Here is a 25,112-nt window from a genome sequence, read left to right on the forward strand (position 1 = left end):
GGGGGGGGGGGGGGCTTGGCCCGGACGGGTGAAGCATGATGACCATCAGTGTCTTTTGAAACTATTTTTCTACTGATACGCAATTGGTGGATATTTGTTTTTACATTCACGTTAGATTATCTTTTAGCAATTAATGGCACCAAAAGAGCACATAAAAAGGGGCTGGTTTTCAGAAATAAATGCAAACGGAACTTTTGATTCCAATTTACCGAAAGAGTGGCCCCTACATAGAAGCATTGAGTGCATCCCTTGTTCTCCTGTAAATTTTACCCTAAATTTTGCACTTTGTGTGTTCCTATTGGAAGATATCATTGGTTTTGCACAAGGCTTCAAAGCGACAATTTTTTAAGCAATCAGTACAACATGTTTAGAGGGAGAGAGGCTGGACCTAGTCCCCTCGACCCGCCCCTTTTCAGAACCACCGGCCCACGCACACACACAAGTGTGTAAACACCTGCAATCGGGGACACTCCTTTGTCCAACTATTTGTGATAGCAACCGGGGACCACAATGATTTCCCTTGTTATAGCAACCGTGGACCCATTGTCCCTTTTGTTATAGGTCGGCGGTTTGAATGTGGATACAAACCCACACGTACAGGGCCCCTACCCGACCCCCCCCCCCCCAAAAAAAAAAATAAATAAATAAATAAAAAAAAAACATGCAGTAAAACATGCATTGCATTGCCTGCATCCACCAGCTGTGTTTATTTTATGAAAAATCCACCAATTTGTTAAATAAATTAACAATGAGAGGCATATTGGAAATTGTCAAAGACCAGTCTTGTCACTTTGTGTATCTCAACATGTGCATGAAATCACAAACCTGTGAAAATTTGTCGACGAAGTTGCGAGATAATAATGACAGATAAAACACTTTGTCACACGAAGTTGTGTGCTTTCAGATGCTTGATTTCGAGACCTCAAAATTGTAAATCTGAGGTCTCGAAATCAAATTCGTGGAAAATTACTTCTTTCCCAAAAACTACGTCACTTCAGAGGGAGTCGTTTCTCACAATGTTTTATACTATCAACCGCTCCCCATAACTCGGTACCAAGAAAGGTTTTATGCTAATAATTATTTTGAGTAATTACCAATAGTGTCCACTGCTTTTAATGTACAAGGTTTACTATCCAATACGCCTAAATAAAATACAAAAAATGTTTTTACCCAATTGCATGAATTGTCTTACCTTGTTTTCTAATTCTTTTGCATTTTAAAATATTGTATATTTCTGCATTTTGTTCGTTATTTTTTCACTTGTAATTTGTTGCTGATTTAATTTTTTTATACCTTGTTGTTAATTCTGATATGACGCTTTATATAAACGTGACGCTTTATATAAATGTGTACTTTTGTTATTAGGGAAGTTTAGCTGCATGTTTTCCGCGTGAATGTGAACGTAAACGACAGAAAAATTAGTCGTTAAAAGCTCATGTTTTTAGCATACGTGAAGCTACTATTTTTCACGTTAGGAACGCACAGACGTCACACGTGAGCATGCAATAAGCCCAAACTGGCACTGTCACCTACAAACAACACAATTTGTTGTTTACGTTCACGTGTTTGCTCGCGGAACGTGCAGCTAAACCTCACTATTATTATAAACATTTCCAACAACAAGTTTGATTGGTTTTAAGTGAAATAAACAATGTTTGATTAACATTTGAACTGTTGAGCACATACAAATTTTAAGAAAAACATGGTCTTAGTTCCAATATAGTTTGCAAGTATCAACAACCTTGGCCTCTCGAGGGCGCCTCGCTCAAATGACGTCATAGATATAAGGTTTATTGAGGTATCAAGAACTGGGCTATTAAAAAAGTTAAAGCCATTCTGGTTGTTGCTCCCTTTAAAATGGTACATTATATACTATGTGTTTGTAATTTTTTTAAATAAAGTGTATTAAAAAAAAACATCACTAAAGTTTTGGTCTTCTCTCTATAACTTCTCTAAGCTAACTCCAGATCCATTTTGGACTCTGATACGTTGTCTGTGTAAAGTGGCCTCTTACAACAGCGCCACATGCTTAATCCGATCTTTAAAACAAACAGCCCAGCTGCCAGGGAAATGAGCACGGCCGAGTAGATGGAATTACGCTTCTCTGGGTTCCAGTTCCTCGCAATGCTGCCGCTGAGGGCGAAGATGACGATCATCCAGACGGTGTAGGTGTAGCGGAGGTACTTATCCCAGACGAAGTTCTCGAGGACCGAATAGATCAGAACCACTCCAAGGAGGATTGAGAGGCTGATTGTACACGAAATGGACTGCTCCACGTCTCCCCAGTAAATCAAGACGCTTGCGAGACTTAAAAGAGTTGCTATGGTGACCCATGTGGCATAAAGGGCCATACCATTCTGGACGATGATCCGAACGAGCACTAGGTCACACCTGAGTAGATAACAAAGCAATAAACGTCAAGGGTGGAGATAACAATGTACACGGGGTAATAAAGGCACTCGAGCTTGGACGGGTTGGCCAAGAAACTTCCAAAACAGAAGGTTGGGTAACCAGTAGACTGGGTCCCAGCTGTCTTTACTGCTACTCAGATTCAGTGATTCCATTTTGATACAATGATACCATTGGATAGACGTGCAGTGACATGAGCTTTCCATAGATGCCCGTAGTACACTCCTATCACGTCCGCCATATAATTTGACTGCGTATCTCTATGGGGAATGAATGTACGTCAGAGGTGAATGTACACGCCAATCTGGAGGCCGGTCCCTGGCGTTAATCACGAGCATCGAAGTGTGACGTCAGATGTTCAGGCTAGGTAATCAGTTGAAATAGCACAAGGTTGGAATGTGGAACTATGGGACGCTTTGTGGCAGCAGACTTACCAGATCAATGTTCTCGGCAATGTGCGCATGCTCAGAACTACGTAATTAATGAAAACTTACCTGGTAAGTCTGCTGCCACCTAGCGTTCTAAAGTCTCCCATTGCCACAAAATGGGTGGTACTTACTTGTGATTCTGTTTCATGCTGAAGCCATTTTGGTCAACTTTACGATGATGAAGAAAGAGGAGTGTGCACAGTGCGATCGGCATGAGAGCATTGAGCCCACATGCAACTGGCACGTACTGTCTATCATACACGAACACCCATGAAATGTTGAGAGCGACGACGAGCCCGTACAACAACAACATGGTGGGTGTGATGAGCACCGGGTTTCGGTAGACTGGTCCCTGGACGTTCCTTCTAACCAGTGACGTCAGAACGTAAATATGGAACAGGCCTTCAAAGACGTGGATGACTTGCCATACGGTGAATGTCCAACCAGCAGGAGCTATCTCGGTGGGGTAGAGCCTGGAGATAGCTCCGGTGCCGTTGAGGAACCAGCCTGGAATGGGAACCAGGGAGAAAGATTGCGACCACAAAATGTAGTAATAAATCTTAAATGGGATGCATTCTATTAAGGCAGAAATTACAAATTTATTTTAGGTTTTTATTCCCTGTTGATGTGATTACATCCTTTTAGGGACAGGGTTCTGAACATCACAATAATACCCTTTCCAGTTCGGGCATTTAGCTCGCTATAAATCAAAATAAGCCGGACTCAAAGGCCATATTATTTCAAAGACAATAAACTTTCTCGCATAGAGAAGCAATAATGAACATCTCAAAGCTACTTTTCCTTCATCAACACATTAGTCGTGGCTATATTGTACTCATGGATGTGGATGTGACTGTGTAATGGCTACCAAGGACAGTCGTGATCGAAAGCCACGACAAAGGCACGGGTCTATCCATAGCCAAAGCCGATGATTGAGACACAGCCTTACGTCGTGACTGAACATTGACTTAGGCATTTCGCAGTGCCTGTTTAACGAATTTGGCTATCAGTAAGCAGGCATGTAGCAATTCCTATATAAAGCCATGACCAGTGATGCACTGTATACAATGTATCTAGGTTTTGTTCATTGCAGTTTTTATTCTTCTTCTTTGTGCTTATTTGCAGTAGTTATTCTAGACTTGATTCCAAGTCTTTGATCGTGTATTGTAGTCGTACTGATAGCCGCTGCATTGTTGGCTTAAACAACGCCAACTTGCAATAACCCTTCGTCATTGCGAGTTTATTAGGGCGCCCGGTAGGTAATAATGTGGGGGAGTTTGTCGTGGCTGATGCAGGGGATCAACCGCAATCTCAGACTTGAAACCAAGTCTGTTGTTCTTCTTTGATTTAAAGCGATTCAGAGAATTACCGTATCATACCTAGTGAGTTGTTACCACTATTGGAATTGCTGATTAACAAGCTGGATATGAACTCAAGCATAACGAACACGGCAAGACAAATGAACAGGACATCGTGCTTCTTGGTTCCCATGGTGATAACTCGAGTCTGTATCAACACACCTGAAGAAACGAAGTTTTGTAAAAAAGGAAAATGACATCAGCATCTACCAATCTATCTCTTGATTTACCAGAGTCAAGACCGATCTTAAAAGTAAAGATGGCGGCTGCAACATGATCAAGTTTTATGGTCTACTTCCGTTTTTGCCTTGTGTTGCATGGAGATGTTGTACCCAGTCATTTCCCCCCCCCCCCCCCCCCACTGCGTACTTCCAACTTCTTCTGATGGAGTCCTCTTTTGAATCATCTTGCTAAGTTCTTCCAAAGGGTGACATAATCTCAAAGGGACGGATTTCCGGCAAAGTGTTCTTCAACAAAATATATGTTCTAAGGTTTTGTTCTTCTGCTGCACGTTGCGACAGACGCTATAACTTGTCATGTAAAGTCCGGTTCATGCGAATGCGAATGCGATACGAATGTTGACGTCACAAATTCGCAACGAAATTCGCACTGGTCAACTCACTTGCGAATTTCGCTTCGAAAGGAGAGTTCTGACGTCAAATTCAAGTCAAATTCGCTTCACATTCCCATTCGCAGGATGTATGAACCGGGGTGCTATTCGTCCCTCCTGTGCCTCGCAGTATATCCTCCCTATTTTTTCTCCAGTCACGCCTCTCCCCTCAGGCTTCCTGCCACATTCCTTCATTGCTTCTTCTTTATCATGCCGCTGAAGCAATTTCGTCAAAAATATGATATCAGCAAAAATATCGTGAAACGATCAAAACGAAGCACATTTTCTGTAAAGCTTTGTCAGTTTCTAGATCCTTTACTGCTGGCAATATTCTCTCCCCCTTATGTCTGCCAAAGAAACAATCAAAATTCCAAGGAATTCTCTCCTTTTGCAATCAACATCGAGAATCCCTTATCCACGTGAGGGATGGGAAATATGTCCTATTTAAAGATATAAGTACTGCCTCGGTGTGCTCGGCAGTCAAAGTCAAGTCTGTGGCTGTTTGACTTCCTGGCATAGATGCATTATGACCGTCATTCAAGGGGGGGGGGTCGAAATAATCTAGCAACCTTTTATCCTTGATCTATCAAAAGGTCAAAGACATTCTAAACACCCCGGATATGAGTTGACCCGAATCTCAATGGGCCCCGTGGATCGGGGCCTGACCCTTTTCTGGGTCGGTATGACACGAAGTCCGAGTCAATAATGATACAACAATTCAATTCAATTCTTCATAACCCACATTTACGTCCATACTTCAAGTACAAAGCTATACATATAAACGGGTCAAACATACGCACAATCTTAGAAATAGCATTTAAATAAGAAACCATTTTCGGTTCAGCCTGCGAGTTGGTTAACGCCCCTTTTACCCAAAATCCAGGTCAACTCTAAACTTTGCGAGAGGGGACAGAAAGAACTCTGCCACCAATGTTATACATACATGATGAACGAATGCTGACGTTGCATCGCATTGCTTATGACATGTACCGTATGCACAGAGTTTCACAAACTGGGCCATTAAATGGGTCATGATTCAATAATGTAAACCAGAACAAATATTGTCACTAATTTCTTAAGAAACTAGATTGAGCTGTTTCAAACTGCTCACCAACCAAACGGACGGTAAATGCAAACAATATTTCATTTTTAACAACACTGTTTGAAGGTCACGAGCTCTTGGGGGAAGTTGCACTTCTTGAACCAAAAAAGTCAACTCCATTAAATCACTTCAATTGATGCAGGACTTTCTGATATTGATTCAGAGTGAGTACACTGGCCAACGGCAACAATATCCCCCCCCCCCCCAATCTAAACTTCGAAACCCTGTACCCTTTAAAAGTCTCCAATCCAGCCGTATTCTCATTAGAAATTCGAACAGGGGCTTGTTTGAACACGCAAGCTGGCCTGGATGGATCACCGTCCCCGGCTAGCCAGCGTGAAAAAGTGTAGCTAAAAAAGAACTGAAAGTTAGGGAGAAAGACTTACCCACAAGAAATTGATTAAAAACCTGCTTTATAGCCTGGAGGCTGGAAACGTCTGCTTGCAAATCACAGATTACCAAAGCTTTGGTAAAGAGCAGTGAACTATAAGACTGCCCTGTTTACACTGGGGTTTTCCTTGATTGATGCTTATATGACCCTGGGTTTGGTGTGACTTATGAAAGAATTCCATATCACTTTTCTTGCATATCTATCCTCAGATACGGAGTGAAGCATCAAAAATAGATTGCAGCTCATAGATCAACAAGGGCCCAATAGAGCTGCTTAAAATATTTCTGCTAAGCGATAGTGAGCAGGATATCAATCGTAAATTGTACATTTTGACATGGTATTTTGGTTAACTCAGTCTGGTTTAGCATAATTTGTTTGTTTTTTTTGCTTACAGATTTTGTTGTGCATAAGCAGTTCTATGAAGTTTGGCCCATCTTATCGACGTTGATAAGCCCACACGTGAAATCTGCACGTGTACAAGGGATAAGCCTGTTTGACGACAACAGTTTAGGCAATGGAGCAAAGTCCGGATTTAACCATTAAGTGGGCGTGTTTTATCAAAAAAACGTGGAGGGTGCACCGCATTCACTAGCTCCCATAGCAAACGTGTGACAAGGGTGTTTTTTTCTTCATTATTATTTCGCAAGTTCGATGGCCGATTGAGCTCAAATTTTCACAGGTTTGTTATTTTATGCATATGTTGAGATACACCAACTGTGAAGGCTAGTCTTTGACAATTACCAATAGTGTCCACTGCATTTAAGTATACAAAATTACTCAAAAATTTAGTAATATTTTTTAATTCATAATTTTGCTGCTTAAAGCTTTTTTGTGCTTAAGCAATTCTAAGAAATTTTGGCCCAGTTTATCGACGTTGATAAGCCCACACGTGAAATCTGCACGTGTGCAAGGGATAAGCCTGTATGACGACAACAGTTAAGCAATGAAGCAAAGTCCGGATATAACCATAAAGTGGGCGTGGTTTATCAACAAACATGGAGGGTGTACCACATTCAATAATTTCCCATAGCAACCAATGCTAACCAATGCTAAAATGTTAAGTATACAAAACTACTCACAGATTGATCAAAGTCTCTCAGTGGCCTCTTGAAAGTCACCCGAATATAATTTCGGGTATCTGAACCTGAGATTTGTTTCACTTTTGACAGGTCAGCCGTTTGGAATTGTCGCTAATTACCCCCAGAAAAAACCCCGTAGAAAACAGTTTTTTTCAAAAACGACTTATGGCCAGTTTTTTCTAACACGTCGCCACTTCCCGAGTTAATAATATTAGGACAAGCTTTAGAGCATAGTATAAAGTCTCTAGGGGTGGATTTCACAAAGAGCTAGGACTTGTCTTATCTCGAGTTAGGACCAGTTACTCGTCCAAACTTAAGACTATCCATGCAATTTGTATATCTCCTAGGACATAGTAAGGACTAGTCCTAACTGTTTGTGAAATCGACCCCTGAAGTCGACGCACAGAGTTTGTGGTTATCTTGCCACAATGTCCAGTGGCCCTTTTCTCACTCGAGCAACCTGAAACTTTGAATAAGGCTTCTGAAAGCACACAAAGCTGAGCATCATGGCTCTTAATTCTTTCACTATTCTCTTGCAACTTCGATGACCAATATTGAGCCAAAATGTCCACAGATTTGACAACTACCAAAGGGTGACCAGTACCAAAGGTGTCCAGGGGTGGATTTCACAAAGGTAGTCCTAACTTAGGACTAGTCCTATAGGCAATGCTTAGAGATAGGACCAGTCCTAAGTTAGGACCAGTAACTCATCCTAACTTAGGACTGGTCCTATGGGCAATGCCTAGAGATAGGACCAGTCCTAAGTTAGGACCAGTAACTCATCCTAACTTAGGACTGGTCCTATCTCTTAACATTTGCCTAGGACTAGTCCTAAGTTAGGACCAGTAACTCATCCTAACTTAGGACTAGTCTTATAGGCAATGCTTAGAGATAGGACCAGTCCTAAGTTAGGACCAGTAACCCATCCTAACTTAGGACTGGTCCTATCTCTTAACATTTGCCTAGGACTAGTCCTAAGTTAGGACCAGTAACTCATCCTAACTTAGGACTAGTCCTAGGCTATGCTATGAGATAGGATCGGTCCTAAGTTAGGATGAGTTACTGGTCCTAACTTAGGACTGGTCCTATCTCTTAGCATTGCCTAGGACTAGTCCTAAGTTGGGACTACCTTTGTGAAATCCACCCCAGTGCCTTTAACTCACTGCGAGAGGATCCAAATAACGGCAAACAAGAGAAGAGCGGACTCAAGACGGATGAGGATTGAGTGGAATCTGGTTCAATATTGACCCTGCTCTCATTCACGTAATCAGGTAAAAAGAAGTACGTCTTCCAGATTGCGTGACCGGAAAGCAAGTCAAGTCAAACTGACGCAAATTGGGGTAAACATATTTTGGTCCTCTCATAAGATTTTAGAAAGTAGACTTGAATTGGATCCAAATCAGTTATGTTTTCTTCTGCCCGATAGAACAAAACACAGTGTTTATTCTTTAACGAGCATTGTGGGTTAGACTTTCGAGATGGACGCAAACATGGCGTGTTTGTCATTGTTTAGATGATCATCACGTCAAGGGACCCCAACAAACTCTCACAGGGGGGATATAAACGCCAAGGTGGCAACAGCCGATCTCTCCAATTCAATCATTTATATATACACATTTTTTGTGAAGCGCTTAGAAACTGTTTTTTAGTATAAAGCGCTATATAAATGTAATCATTGTTATTATCATTATTAAAGTGTATTAATATGAATTGCATGAATCACGAAATTGTGATCCGAAGACTACACGACAGTGCCGTAGTCATTGTGGTATGGGCGGTTAGCTTGGTAGGATTCGAACCCACAGTTCTCGAATGTCCTGCGATGCTGACGCAGGTGAAAAATAACAACTATACAATATCAGACTTGAGGTCGAGTCTAAGTTGAAAGGTAATTTGAAGGTTTTCTTTTAACAACTTTAAAGCCGTCGATACGGATGTAGACCATCGTTATCACAATACACCGAAGACCTCGGTCATACACCGATCGAAACGTCAAGTCTCCACATCATGGTGCACCAGTCTTTGGAGGTTTAGTTGCACGTCACACGAGCAGACACGTGAACGTAGACCGTCACAAAATGGTGTTGTTTCTATAACGTCACCACTTTGGGCTGATTGCATGCTCCCATGACTTCAGCACGCACGTTCCTGACGTGAAAAATGGTAACTTCGCGTAAGCTAAAAACGTGAGATTTTAGCGACACAATTTTCTGACGTTTACGTTCACGTATTTGCTCGCGTATCGTGCAGCTAAACCTAGCCCTGACGGCCTTACACTTTCGTAGTGTACAGAGGAAGAGTCCTATATGGCTAAGCTAAACCTAGCCCTATTATAGGACTCTTTCTCTGTACAAAGATACAGTCACTGTTGTGCAATACGAAAGTGTAAGACCACCAGGGCAAAGTAACCAATCTTTTCGCGAGCGTGTGAGTTCAGAAAGACCTATACGTGCGGTTTGCGACACACGCTGCTCACCTTATAGTATTCGCTATTATGTAAATCATCATCGAACAACCTCCGGGTTTCAGCAATCGATGTTCGCCCTCTTCCAAGAAACCAAGGACCCAAACAAAAATCTTCAATGTTGATGGTTGGCTGATGGGTTTTCTCCCATTTTGATTTGGGCTTCATTTAAACAGGGACACATACCCCGAAGCATCAGGTGTCGGCAAGATTATAGTAAAAAGAAAAAACCTCTGCCCGAATAATCTAGGGAATGTCAATATCGGTTAAGGCTTTGGTTGTCATTCATAACACGCGGAAAGGGTCTGATTTTGTCCTGATTTGGACACCCGATATCCGGAAGGGTCTGAGGGAATTATCATCAAGACTGTGTTTCCCGCTTTGACAGTGTCTTATTGGTAGAATGCAATCAGGGAGGTTTGCATATCAAGCTAGGCTGAACTTATCAATAGTACGCTTACAGGTATAGGTGATGAAATTGCAGCCGTTGATGATGCACAGAATTTGGCTGAAGTCAGAGTGTGGCAGATTTGAATTAAAAAAAATCCTTGCAAATGCTTGTTATTTTGTGTATAAAATATAGTTATTTTGTGTATAAAATGTAATTTCAAAGGGTTGTACTGCGATGGCCACGCGGTCGAATATCGCTCGTATGGCATATTCTGACTGTTTTAAAGTGCCATTATATGTTTGTATCACCCGCCCCCCCCCCCCCCCAAACGTATTTCCCGAACTCAGCCGCTAAATAGCGCTGGTGGGATTGATCACATTGAGTGTCATCGGTTCCGTTGTCACATGTCGTTTGTCCCCAATCATATCAACCACGACACTGCCGAAATTCATGGCGCAAAAAGGGGACCTGACTATTTTTTCATAATGCAACTGTTACATAAACTACATTATATTCCCCCTGTGGTCATTCATGTTCATAATTATTAATGTGTAGGGTTCAACCGCGGGCGTACCGTCTATGAAATCATTGAGTTGGACGGCCACAGTGGTTTATTGCACCGATGTTTGTGTAAAAAAAAGTGATCATTTAAAGATATTGGACACCTTTGGTAATTATCAAAGACCAGTCTTCTCACTTGGTATCTCAAAATATGCACAAAATAACAGACCTGTGAAAATTTGAACTCAATTGGTCGTCGAAGTTGCGTGATAATAATGAAAGAAAAACACCCTTGTCACACGAAGTTGTGTGCTTTCAAACGCTTTTGAGGTCTCGAAATCAAATTCGTGGGAAATCTCGAAAACTAGGTTACTTCAGAGGGAGCCGTGTCTTACAATGTTTTATATCTATCAACAGAGCTCTCCAAGGTTTTATGCTAACAATTATTTTAGTAATAACCAATAGTGTCCGCTGCCTGTAATTGGGACTTAAACACTAGCATTTTTTCAAGACTGAAATTGGTGATGAGGGGATTATTAAACAATTTGTGGAAGTTTGAAGCCGGTGTAATTTTTGAGTGCCAGCCCCCCCCCCCCCGATAAATATTAAAAAGAGGGCGCTATAGCAATGTTCACACAGTTCGTTCAACGTACGAATTGAGAGAATTTCCGTGGACAGAAACAAAATAATACTATGAAACAAGTGAAAAATTACGCTCAAACTGCTTATAACGTGTTGAAACATTGAATTTCGAACTCGCCAAAAAAAACTTACTGCTTTACTAATTTCTCAAAGGCTTTCCGCTATGACCATCTATATATCATGTCAGAGGCTGTGTATAAGTTTGTTAACATTTAATCTTTTACCAAATTAAATGGAAACACAGTCGATGTATAGAGTTGTTGTTACCCACGAATTGGGTCAATTCGTGCCCGATCTATCAATTTGCATTAATTTACAAAACAATTTGATCCGAGATGTAAATAAATTATTCACATCCGCACTCCACAATAAATCGAGTTATTTGTCTTATTAGCCCACTTCTACCGTCAATTGAACTCGTAATTATGTTATTATCTATATTTGACTATATAAGTTGATAATGCTTTATTTCACAATGCAAAAACAGAGGTTGTAAAATTGGCAGCATGGGTGTTGTCGTGTATACCGAACAGGGAATCGTTATCAACACTTTACGACGTAGTGTGAAGTTGTATTTTTTGTTATTGATGTGAACAAAAATAACCTAGATTTTGCAGTGCAATGCACGAAATCACACAACTTATGATACCATTTTTTATACAAAACGTTATGCGCGAATGTCCACGGGGATTTCATCCACAAACCTTTGCTTTGCATTTATAACGTCTTGCAACAAGACCATTTTGAGTTTTGGTCATGTTTGCACTGCAGAAGTTTGTAGTTTGATAACAGGTTTTTTTTTTTTGCAAAAACAACATACTTTCTTAGTGTTGAAGCAAGTTTTGCCTCATTTCAGTTGTAACCATCAACATCACTCTGAGGAATATGAATTCATCATTAAATTCAATTTAAACATGTTTTCTTTTGATGAGTCATGAGGAATCGTCATCCAGGTTAGCACAGTACTAACCCGAGACTTTATTTACCTACCAAACTACTCAAATTCACCTTTGAATGTTCCTTACAATACCAACATTGCTGATACATCAAATGTCTTGAGTTCATAAACAGAAACCAGGAAAATTACTGCAATTATTTGTTTAATATGTTTGAAGTCAGAGTAACTAGCCGCAGAAAACTAGTCTGGCCCCTGTTGAAAGGAGCAAGGATATCCCCTATTGCAAAAACACACACAAAATTGGACCTCGACCAAGGCGAACAATTTTATTTCAACAAAATTTGCATTTTTATTGCCAAGAAAATTCAACCTCTCTCAAAATCTGTTTTCCATCTCTTTTTTATGAGGAAAGGCTACAAAGGGTTAAAACAATTTTCAAACCACTTAATTGAGAATTTATATTTAATGAAATTCATCCTTCATTAGCTAATTACACTCCTTAATTAATTAAACATTGAAATGACATTGATCAAGTCAACCATGTGTTGTTTTTGTACGAAACTTTTGGGTTTTTTTCTCCTACAAAAGTTGAGGTGAATTCTTGTGAAATATTTCACAAAATATTTGAAAGCAAATAATTAGAGTCAAACTTTAAAGTTACAGCGTTTTACTTATCTAATGGGGGTCAATGTACCGATCTATTAAACTCCGCCCATACGTGCACACTGACCAATCACAATGGCGAAGGCCCGGCCAAAAGCCTGATACGGCACAACACAAGAAAATCCCATTACAATGTAAACGAGTTTACGTGTGTGGCGTGGCCGGGAAGGGCAAGACGCGTGCGGACGGTGCGTTGTGAGCGTTTACACCACCTGGGCCCAATTTCATTGAGCTGCTTAGCACAAAAATTTGCTTAGCATGAAATTTCTTCCTTGATAAAAACAGGATTACCAACCAAATTTCCACGTGGTTTTCAGGATAAGCAAACAACAGCTGAATACCAGTACCAAGCAATATGCAATAAATGGAAATTTGGTTAGTAAACCTGTTTTTATCAAGGAAGACATTTTATGCTAAGCAAATTTGTGTGCTAAGCAGCTCTATAAAATTGGGCCCTGGTGGCCACTGTTGATAGACAGTTGCCATGATGGGCGGGGCTTAGTGATTTTTTCTCTAAGTCTAACGGGGTCGATTTGACAATGTGTTTGTTTTGTCCAATCATAAACTTCAAAATTCATCAAGTAATTTACCAATACTTCAAAATTAAATGTTTCACATTCTTATCTTTAGGAATACTTTATGGTCCTGTGGGTAAACCAAAACAATTAATACCATTCTCAATAATATAATTTAATTTAATAAAAGCAATTAATATTTCAAATTAAGATAAAAAGAAGCTCTGAAAACAAAATGGGAGAAGCAATTTCACAAACCAGAAAAAAAAACTTTAAAATCATCTCGTTACTTAAAGGAAGAAGCTATCTAAGTTACTTTTAGTAATTAATCACACATATGCCACACAAATATAATTATCCAGCCAATTTCGAATTCAAATGACAAAAAAGAGTCATTAAATATTTCATAAAGAAACAAAATCAATCTCTTGAATGTAAAACGTCGCTTCAGAAATTATGATTTAACATAATTTCTATTTTAAAAGAAGATAGCACCCCCTATGACAATGAATATTTTGCCAAACTTGTTGCTGGGAAAGAAAGTCGAAAACATCACACCCATTTGTGTTAGTTTAATTGCTTTGAATTAAGAAGAACAAAATCCTACAGTTGTTTCTCCATGTGGAACAAATAAACTGAATACAACACCGCTGGCCTGCACCAAGGGATTGCACAACCCTAGCATTGGTAACAAAATTTATCACTTTATTTGTATTGTTGACATAATAATCAAACAAATTGTGCAAAATATATGCTCAGTGGCTTTTTAAGTGTTACAATTTATTTCAAAACCAGGGAGTGTGTCAAAGAAATGCTAAAAAGCAGAAAATATTGCTGATCATCGTTCTTCTAAGTTGAAATGAGCGGTATACCGGTCACAAATTCTACATGTGACATGGTAGTTTGGCTGGTAACCATACATGTACTCTGGTAAGCACAATTTTGTTGTGTGAAGCTACCTTTTATGCTTCAGGAGCTCTATGAAATTTGTGGCACAGAGCTATTAATCTAATGTCTCAAAAACACTTTCACAATTTCTGATCCCGAAGTGTTTCTCTAATCTCGTCAATTAGTATAAAACTGGCCCCCACACCAAGCCCAGAAACACCTTTTTTTTATGTGGTTCAAAACAGATTCCTCCACCGGAAATTAAAATTCATTAGAATAAGAGGACGAGAGAAACAGAAATAAAAAGAAAATTTAAAATTATAATTAATTTAAAAAAGTAATTCATTATGTGTAGAAACTTTCACTCTATTCACCGTGAAGCTCCGTTCACAAAATGTAGTAAACATAGTTTAGTTTTCTGGGGAAAAAATGGCAACATTGCCATGGAATAAATTATTAACACGTTCCAATTTTGGGAAACATGCATTTTGTGTAGTCACAATTCTATTAGTAGAAATAATTAATTCATTCATTACAACCACCATGTAATTGCCGACAGGAAGAGGTCACAGCTATTGATAGGGTACCATTGCACTTCAACAATGTGCAGGGTACCAGCATAATTAATACTCCATTATTTTTTTTCTGAAAATCAGTATCAGAGGGAAAAAATAAACATTGTGCGCTTTCAGCAAACTCCATAGACATAGATTTACTTTGAATTCCAAAGTAACATAGCTAAAATACTATTAATTAGTTATTGCCCTTACACCGATGTGTAATAAGCACTGTACATTCAGAACTTTCCTGACTCCTGTTAACAAAACTTCAATCGGAATATCACTGGGATTTGAACCCACAACCTTTGACTTAGAGCAGATGTATGACGAAAAGACCACCGAGCTGGGCCTGGTGGCAGATTGAATCCCATATATGGAAGAAAAAACCCACATAATACTCTTTATTAACGATGCATAGATAATATTGGTCAACAAAATGGGGTTGAGAAGCATTGTTGACAAAATGGCCTAAAACTAGGATCCAGATATTTTGGGGGGTGTTGAAATGGTGGATTTATTACACACTGTTGTAAAAAAATAATTGTGTGCTACCAAAGTGGTCTTGAAGAATGCACTAAAGTTTGTTGCCTCAATGCCTCCAAGTTGCATGCAAAAGTTGCCTTGTGTTTGCATATTGCTCTGATAGTATACCCATGAAAAATAAAAGCGCCCAGAACCTGGGCAGAACTACCACTCCCCTAGCAGTTCAAGCTGAGAGCATCTCGGGCAGAACTACAATCCCCTAGCAGTTCAAGCCAGGAGCATCTCTACAATAAAACGTTCATGTGTGAAATATTGTTTCACCTCCCAACACTTTGTTCCTTCCAAAAATGTGTGTGCCTTCAATCATGTTCATTTTCTTCTTCCAAAATACTTCTCGATAACAGTGTACACAAACTATCTATGTGTAAATCTTCTATTATTTCGAAGAAAAAATAAAAATAAAAACAACATTAACGACAAAGCACCTGGATTTATACCTAAACATCATAGAATTCTATAAATATAACTTTGGACTTGAGGTAAGCATTCATTAAATGGCACACTTGGTTGGAAGTCTGTATTCTACAGTAAATGATAACGATAAATGATCCATGGTTGTCAGTCACTATGTCACTAGAAAATTTCTGTTTTCTTTTTTGCAGGGGGTTCTTTTTTCAAAGACTGTTTCTGTTGCATTTCTCAATTTCAGACTGAAAACATGAGGGAACCCTGCCTATCTTGTTCTTCATGCTGTGAGATTACATGCTACATGTAGTCAATTTGTAGTTTCACTACAAGGATTCGAACCCATGACCTCTGGCTTTCAAAAGCAGAGGTCTCAACAACTAGAGCACAATGCTTGCTAGTTTAAAGAGTCAAGTTTGATCCTTGCAGTTGGCAGCAAGTGTTGCTGTTCTAGCCTACAGGATACAGTGGTTAGAAGGTTTCAGAAATGTAGTGGTTTCGCACAAGGATTCGAACCCATGACCTCCAGCTTTTACAGGCAGTGGTCTCAACCACTAAAGCACAATGCTTGCCAATTAAGGAGGCCAGTTCGATTCCAGCAGTACCAGTGAGTGTTACTGTTCTAGCCACAAGCCTACAGGCTACAACGGCTAGGAGGCTTTGAAATGTAATGGTTTCGCACAAGGATTCAATCCCATGACCTCCAGCATTTACAGGCAGTGGTCTCAACCACTAAAGCACAATGCTTGCCAATTAAGGAGTCCAGTTCGATTCCAGCAGTAACAGTGAGTGTTACTGTTCTAGCCACAAGCCTAAAGGCTACAGTGGCTAGGAGGCTTTGAAATGTAATGGTTTCGCACAAGGATTCGAACCCATGACATGCACAACCTCCAGGGATCGAGGGCAGAGGTCTCAACCACTAGAGTACCACGTTTGCCAGGTTAAAGAGGCCAGTTCTGTTAGGTTAGTGAAGTATCAGTGAGTGTTGCTGTTCTTCTACCACAAGCCAAGTGGCTAAAGCTGTTATATTTTAATAGTTTGTGTCAACCACAACTCAAACAGAGATTATTTTCATGCACATACCGCAAATCGTAGATTGTATCTCCACCATGCAAAGTTTCAAATACAACTTATGACATAGTGTTACTGCAAACCTTACTAGATTGTATCTCCACCGTGCAAAGTTTCAAATACAACTTATGACATGGTGTTACTGCAAACCTTACTAGATTGTATCTCAACCGTGCAAAGTTTCAAATACAACTTATGACATAGTGTTACTGCAAACCTTACTAGATTGTATCTCCACACTGCTAAAAATGGTTTTCCTGAAACAAGAAAAACATCTTATTTTGAGAAAATCTTCTTGTGTCACTCCCTAGAAAATATTTTCTAGGGAGTGACACAAGAATAATTTTCTTAAAATAAGATGTTTTTCTTGTTTCAAGAATACCATTTTTAGCAGTGCACCATGCAAAGTTTCAAATACAACTTATGACATAGTGTTACTGCAAACCTTACTAGATTGTATCTCCACCAATCCTACTCATGTACATGGTGTTACTGCAAACCTTATTAGATTGTATCTCCACCATGCAAAGTTTCAAATCCAGCCTTACACTAATTTGATGACAATCAAAAAACCATTAGACCATTTACTTTGATGGTTATGCACTCTGATATGAAAACATCCAATATTAATTTAATAATCAAAACAAGATATCCATAATTATTTCCTTATTTCTTTGGATAAATTCTGAAGTAAAAATAAAACGATTCAATTAATATCAAATCATCTTTTGATAATCATAAAAACACTCAAAATGTTGAAAGCTGTCCAGCTTTCAAGTTTACCATCATCACTGGTAAACTATCTACAACAAATAAAATCATGCATTTATCCAATTTCTGAGCCAGGGTTTATCAGAGTGCACAACCATTCGGCCGAGTTCACAGAGCTGGGGCCAGTTTGCATGGAAACGCTTACCACAAAGTATATGCTTAGCATTAACATGCTACTAGCCAACATACAATTTGTTGTATACAGGTCGAGACTGGTGCCCTGCAGTTTTTTTTAACTTGGCAGATAAATAATCAAGCAACTTTTTTTGCTTAAGAGGCCATTTTCAACACTACGGCTCTGCCTTGGTCGTTTGGAGTCCGATACCTACAAATTAGGACGTTTTTAAGGGCAGGCACCAACTGTTTGAAGTCCGATACCTAATTAGGACGTTTTCAAACAAATCTGGTCATCAGATAGTGCTCAACAACTTTCGTCTTTGGTGAGCCAAGAAATGAGTGGGTCACCAGTGGCAACAGTCTAAACTTTATGGAATGTTGCCTGGTAGGCTGTTTCTCCTTAGCAGGATTTTTCTGTGCTAACAGGCTATTAAAAGTGGGCCCTTTGTCCAATTTCATAAAGTCTGTAAGCACACAAAACTGCTAAGCACAGGTCTGGAAAATCTTGCTTAGGAAAAACATTCCATGAAGTTTACACTGTTGCGACTGGTGCCCACTCAATTTGTGCTAGGCAGAGAATTTTGTCAAGCAGTATTTCCTGCTAAACAAAAAAAATGGGCTCTGGTCTTTTTGTTAAGCAATTCTTTCTGCTTACCAGCTCTATGGACACGAACCATCGGTATCTTCAAAGTGGAAGGAGAAAAACACACACACTCTTCACATGATATAATCTGTAGGATATTTCTGCTATAGATTCTTCTTTATAGTTTTTAAATAGATATGTTATTGGCTGGCCTGTGTTATGTTGTGTCTTTGTTGCACATCATATAGGCTAGCTGCTCTTTCTCCAAGTCCATTGGCTCAAAATCTGTAAATGATGAAGGAACAGGGAATAAAACGTGGGATAAATTTGAGAATTATCAAGACATAAGCCACAAGGAAATCTTCCTCTAATGGTAAATTATTTATAACTAGTTTGGGAAAATAGAATTGCCTATTGCAAACAACTTTACCAACTAAAAAGACTGATGTTTAAACGCAAAAATAGTTAAGGGCCAGATGTTTTTCGACCCAAGCAGAGTATTTCTGTTTTTGAAAGTCTAGACTCGAATTAGAAGGCTAGACTCGCCAGGGTCGAATTGTCTGGCCATCAACTATTTTTTTTTTCAATTAATTTTGTGTTAAAGACAGTGGACACTATTGGTAATTGTCAAAGACCAGTCTTCTCACTTTGTGTATCTAAACATATGCATAAAATAACAAACCTGTGAAAATTTGAGCTCAATTGGTCGTCGAAGTTGCGAGATATGAATGAAATAAAAAACACCCTAGTCACACGAAGTTGTGTGCTTTCAGATGCTTGATTTTCGGGACCTCAAATTCTACACTTAAGGTCTCGAAATCAAATTTTGTGGAAAATGATTTCTTTCTTGAAAACTACGTCACTTCAGAGGGAGCCATTTCTCACAATGTTTTATACTATTAACCTCTCTCCATTACTCTATACCAAGTGAGGTTTTATGAAATAATTATTTTGAGTAATTAGCAATAGTGTCCACTGCCTTTAAACAAAGACAAATTTACCGTAGCAAAATTTGACTCTTTGGCCTCTAGATTAACGTCATGTGGGGTGGCCGAGCGATTTAGTGCATTGGCCTCAAGTTCTGGTGGTCATCAGGGTCTGGGTTTGAATCCCAGTCATGACACCTTTGTCCTTGAGCAAGTCACTATAATTGCTTCTCTTCAGGGGGTAAATAGGTATCGGTGAGGGCAGAGATGGTTCTTGTGATTGATTTAGTTTGGTGCGCTACATACTTGGCAGCACAGGCTGTATACTCCCCATGGAGCAGAGATGGTTTAAGGAATGTAATAAAGGCCCAGTGACCACGGGTTATAATGTTGGACGCCATGAGCATCAATGAGTGACCCATTTGACATCAAACTGTTTGGATCTGAATAAGATTGCTATGCCCGACACCCAGAAATAATCAATTGTTAGTATCTATGTTCACTCAACAACAAAATGTTTGGAATTGGATGGGATCAGTTTGCTTGACCCAATGATAGTCAATTGTTATTTGGATCGGCAGTCCTCAATCCTCCACAATCCTCTACTCTATGGTCACTAGTTGGTCACTCAACACCAAAATGTTTGGAAATGGATTGATATGCCCTGGTATGCCAGGCCCAATGATAAACGAAATTGTTAGTTCCATGGTTCGGCCTAGGGCCCTCAATAGTCCACCATCCTCTACTTTAAAGTCACTCAACAACAAAATATTTAAAATTTGATAGGACTGGTATGCCTGGTCGAGTTATAAGCAATTGTTAGTTCGGCCTACAGTCATCAAACCTCAGCAATTGGAGTTGGACTTTGAAGGATTAGGAAGGGTAAGGAATAATTATGAGGGAAAAAAACACTTAAAGGCAGTGGACACTATTGGTATAGGTCAAAGACCAGTCGTCTCATTTGCTGTATATCAACATATGCATAAAATAACAAACCTGTGAAAAATTGAGCTTAATTGATCGTCAAAGCTGTGAGATATGAATGAAATAAAAAACATCCTTGTCACACGAAGTTGTGTGCTTTCAGATGCTTGATTTCGAAACCTCAAATTCTAAATCTGAGGTCTCGAAATCAAATTAGTGGAAAATTACTTCTTTCTCGTAAACTACTTTACTTCAGAGGGAGCTGTTTCTTACAATGTTTTATACTATCAACCTCTCCCCATCACTCGTCACCAAGTAGGGTTTTATGCGAGTAATTATTTGGAGTAATTGCCAATAGTGTCCACTGCCTTTAACACAAGTCAAACTTTCAATAGGAAAGATGGATCTTACTTTGAAAAACTGGGTGTTCTCTTTTGTCCAGGTACTCAACAGTCGATGTCTCACCGTCAGCTGTGGAATTCAAATCAAATATATTTAGTATCATTGTCTAGTTGGTAAGACACTGCTCTAGAATTGCAAAGATCATCGGTTCGAATCCCACTCATGAATGTGGATCTTTTTTAACAGAACTCGGGTATGAACTGAACAAAATATAACTCTTCTGAAAGGAATAATTTACACAATAGAGGATCTTTGCTGATTAAGGAACTGAATGTCTTTACAAACTACCTTAAAACAATAAAATTAATCAGTTAAGCTGTAGCTCTTGATTTTGATGAACTGAAGATCAATTTTGTAGATTTCAAGAATGTCTCAGTTTTGAACCTTTAGGTTGAAGTGTCAAACTACCGTGTCTTTACTAGCACTATTGGGGATGGTAATGTAGGGATGATTATTAAAACTGTCTTACGTCTTCTTTGTTGCTTTGCTTCTTCAATTTCTCGTTTTGTTCTCAACCATGCTGAAATCAACAATACAAACAGTTATTTATTCTCTAAGCTCTTTATTCTCTGTACAATAATAATAATTGCTCCTGTACAGCACTCATAACAGGCCGATAATCTGGGTAAATTTCATGGCTCGGCAGACCTTTGAATTCTGCAGTGAAAGTACATGGAATTGTGACTTTACAGGTCGTCAGAAGTGCAGAATTCTGAGGTAAGCAGAGCCATGAAATTGGACCCAGATAGCCTTGCAAGCCTTTTACCCTTTTTTAGTTATTTATTATTATTATTATTTATTTGACTACTCACATAAAAATACAAAATTACAAATAATTTATACAAAAAGGATAAAACTCTTTAAAACAATAAATATATAAATATATACATCTACTTTGATAAACTACAACAAGAAGTATATGTAGGTCACTGTATTTTATTTTTGTAGAATCAGACAGAAATAGAAACATCCCACACAATAAGCATGTTCCTATAAATAGCAGTTTCCTATAGCCTTGGCCAATCTTTGTGAAGCCGTTTTAAAATAGAACACAAGCTTACTCAGCGCAGTAAAAGACTTTGCTTAGCAACAACAGCTTACCAGCCAAAATGCCATGTGATGTGACTCACTTGTGGATGGTTCCACACTGGCTGCTGCTTAGCGAATACATTCACTAAGCAAAAAAACGGTAACTATAGGAAATTCGGCCCTGCAGGAACCATTACAGAGATCAATGTGTCATATCCTGATAGAGTTTAGCATGCGTATGTCTCATTTTGCGGCTTTCCTTAACAGAAACTGCCGTAGAATGATTTTGTGACTTTCAAAGCAGGAACAGTTAGATTGTTCCAATGCCTGTGATTTGTTCACAGAACTAGGGAAAGTAAAGGGAAAGAGTATACATTTGTACAGTGCTAACACACATATATATTGGGTAAAACCAATATGAATAGAGTTTTATTGTTGTTTCATTAGCCCTTATAGCTTTTGTACCAGACCAAGGCTCCCTTCACACTATTTCACGCTTGCCCGTGGTAAAAACTTTTATAAGAGGGACATCTGAGAGCAGTACGAAAGTTGCTGTTCTTTCACACTAGCTGTCTTTTTTTCAAACATTTCCCTACCACGCTTAAATTTAGCAAGGCAGAAGGAACAATTGCTAACATGCTCTAGTTTGAAAAGGAGTTTCGTCATTTTGTGAGAGACTGAAATTTGAAGGCATTCGCAGGTTATTGAAAACTACAAGATAGAAAAAAACTTGGCATACATATAATATTAATGATACCATTTAAAATGCACGTCTGTCATAAATGAGACCCATGGTGAATGACTTTACGAGACAAAGCAAAATACAACGCCTTGAGAGGCCTTGACACAAGATGAGGTGTTTATTACAACATGGAGGTAGACCTACATGATTACAATACAAGGCAAGGCAGGTGAATCTTAATACGTTAAAAATGCAATAAAAAAACTCCCCTAAATTTGTTTAATATGTTCAGATTTAAATTAGGCCATGACCTCACTGAGGATAAAATGGTACTCAGGAAGTCAAGTTGTAATTTCAGTTTCCTGTTGTCAAACAGCCAGGAAACTATTAAAATTCCAATCTAAAAAAACAAATTATTTCACCCAGTCCTAGACAGAAATGACTTGAAGCAGGATGTTGGATAACATCATAAATTTTGACCCAAGGACTTTTATGTTTTAAAACTTACTAGCATTAGCAAATGTTATTGGGTTTTTTTTTAGGGGGGGGGGGTGGTCACCCAAAACATAACCGCCAACTTAACATAAGTGGGACCTTGTGTTTTGCTGAAATTATTTAACTGTAATTAAACTTATGTTTAAAAAAGATTCCCCCAAAAATTTAATACTGATAAAAATACACAGTTAAAGGGAAGGTACATGTTTGGTAATTACTCAAAACAAATTTAACTTAAAAACTGACTTGGTAACGAGCATTGGAGAGCTGTTGATATAGTTTAAAACATTCTGAGAAACAACTCCCCTTGAAGTAGCATAGATTTTGAAACATAAGTAATTTCTCACTAAAATAATAAAAGACTCTTAGCTCGAAGTATTTATTCCTATCTGAAAGCACACAAATTCGTCCAACAAGGGTGTTTTTTTGTTTCATCATTTTCTCCCAACTCCGATGACCAATTAGGCTCAAATTTTCACAGATTTGTTATTTTATGCATGTTGAGATACACAAAGTGAGAACACTGGTCTTTGACAATTACCAATTTCAGCTGATTTTGAAGTGAAACAGAGAATTTGTGGATTTCTTTTTTACTAAAGTAAACGAATGTTTTGTCTCACCCTCGTTGAGCATTCTGACTTTTTCGATGTGAACTGGCGTCAATTGATCTCCAGGTACACCTGCATCCATGTTGGGTGAACGGGAGTGATGGCCTTGCCACTTGTCTGATAGAGTCTGACTGTGAAAAACTGGCTTCAATGAGCTATAACGAGTTGTGGTAAAACAAGAGCAACATTTCATAAGTAACAATTTATACAATTTTTAATCAGTTCTCCCTTTTTGCAATGCTTAACTGTGGTGCAAACACTGATGTACTTGAAAAGCGAAACTTAACCTAAGATTAATCCTAAATTAGGATGATTTGGGTGAAATCAACAGCAGGTATACAAGTATGTGCTGTATTCCGAATCTGTGACGCAGGGAAATTCCCTTCACCATGTTCACTCTCGCAAGAATTCACTGTGGTGCAAACAATGATGTAGGCTACTTTTAAGAAAAGCAGACATCAGTCAAATCCGTTTTTGGTTACTGGTAAGTTTGAAAGACCCATAACCCCCCTGCACTAACTTATTTCCTCTTTTTTTTTTTCTTCTTTTTTTTTTTTTTGGGGGGGGGGGGTTCACAAGACCACATCTTGTAAATCAAAATGTTTACTTTACTGTTCCTGACTAGAGATAACATACAACTCAAAAACATTCTGCATCATTAAAAGTGTAATCAATAAAATGCACAACATCAGACCAAAAACAGTGAAGCCTGTGAACACATAATAATCATGCAAAAGCGAATGCAATGCGAATTACCTGATGCAAACAATCACTGGCGTGATCAGGTCAGGTATGTGCCGTTTTCCCAAATTGTGACGCAGGAAAATTCACTTCACTCACGCAGTTCACAAGAAGAAGTGTAAGCTTATTTATGAACTAAATCGTCTATCTTGTTATTTCTCTTTGAAATTAATAAGGAAAATTTTCCGTATGGTGACACCACTTTTTCATTCGATATGAAATAAATTACATAGTATCTAATTTACCTCAACGAGATATCCCTTGGAATGTAAAGATGAGTGAAAAAGTGGTGGCGCCTAAGATTTTAAAATACCAATTTTGTAACATTTTGCTTTGGCAGTTTTCTAACATTCAATTACTTAACTGGCACTTTTCTTTTTACATGAATAAAAATTATTCCTGCAGACGGTGTACCTACCTCATTCCGTTTCCATTAAACTCTGGTCTTGTGTCTTTTGATTCGGTGCCTGGATCGAGTTGTTGCGTCAGAACTACGTTCAAGGAAAAAAAGTTTACTTTTTCAACTTAACAAAATTTTACATTATTTCTATCATTTTGTGCTGGGAAAACTAGGAGACTTTTTACACAAAATGCAAAAGGAACAGGCTGTCATGTACAATTTGAGAGATGCAATTATATTTTATTATAATTGATAACTTACCCCTTCTGTTATGGACGTTAAATTTGCTAGGACCTTGATGAACTTTGTACATGTTGACTTGTAACTAAGAAAATCATCCCATCACACACACTGCACAAGTCTACACAGAGCGTGAATCAAGCGAGTTATGGAATAGTTTTGCATTAGTTGCATGCATAACGCTTGACGCAGTTAAATTAGTCCCATTTGCGTAACCATTTGCGCAGTGTGAAGGTCAGTTACAAGACTACGCAAAACAGACTAAAGACTGGTGCC

At 38.8% G+C, this 25,112-nt stretch overlaps 2 protein-coding genes across 3 annotated transcripts; both read right to left on the reverse strand.

Annotated features, from left to right (window-relative positions):
- Positions 1 to 764: 764 nt before the first annotated feature.
- Positions 765 to 6,441, reverse strand: LOC139944257 (uncharacterized). The gene is made up of 4 exons (XM_071941238.1): positions 6,294 to 6,441; positions 4,217 to 4,357; positions 2,969 to 3,344; positions 765 to 2,391 (listed from the first exon to the last, which is right to left on the reverse strand). The coding sequence occupies exons 2-4, from the start codon at positions 4,326 to 4,328 to the stop codon at positions 1,953 to 1,955; spliced, it is 927 nt and encodes a 308-aa protein (XP_071797339.1). The 5' UTR covers positions 4,329 to 4,357; positions 6,294 to 6,441; the 3' UTR covers positions 765 to 1,952.
- Positions 6,442 to 13,459: 7,018 nt separating this feature from the next.
- Positions 13,460 to 24,974, reverse strand: LOC139944187 (uncharacterized). Of its 2 annotated transcripts, XR_011786928.1 has the most exons (7): positions 24,858 to 24,974; positions 24,615 to 24,687; positions 23,468 to 23,610; positions 21,111 to 21,161; positions 20,651 to 20,710; positions 17,419 to 18,674; positions 13,460 to 17,363 (listed from the first exon to the last, which is right to left on the reverse strand). XR_011786928.1 is itself a non-coding variant. In XM_071941156.1 (6 exons), exons 1-6 carry the CDS (start codon positions 24,907 to 24,909, stop codon positions 18,607 to 18,609), a joined length of 447 nt encoding a protein of 148 aa, XP_071797257.1. In that variant the 5' UTR covers positions 24,910 to 24,974; the 3' UTR covers positions 13,460 to 18,606. The 2 variants fall into 2 exon arrangements, 1 of the variants encoding a protein (XP_071797257.1); XM_071941156.1 differs by having other exon boundaries at positions 13,460 to 18,674.
- Between the last annotated feature and the right edge of the window lie 138 nt (positions 24,975 to 25,112).

Source organism: Asterias amurensis, chromosome 11 (genome assembly GCF_032118995.1).
Source record: "Asterias amurensis chromosome 11, ASM3211899v1".
Lineage (NCBI taxonomy): Eukaryota > Metazoa > Echinodermata > Asteroidea > Forcipulatida > Asteriidae > Asterias > Asterias amurensis.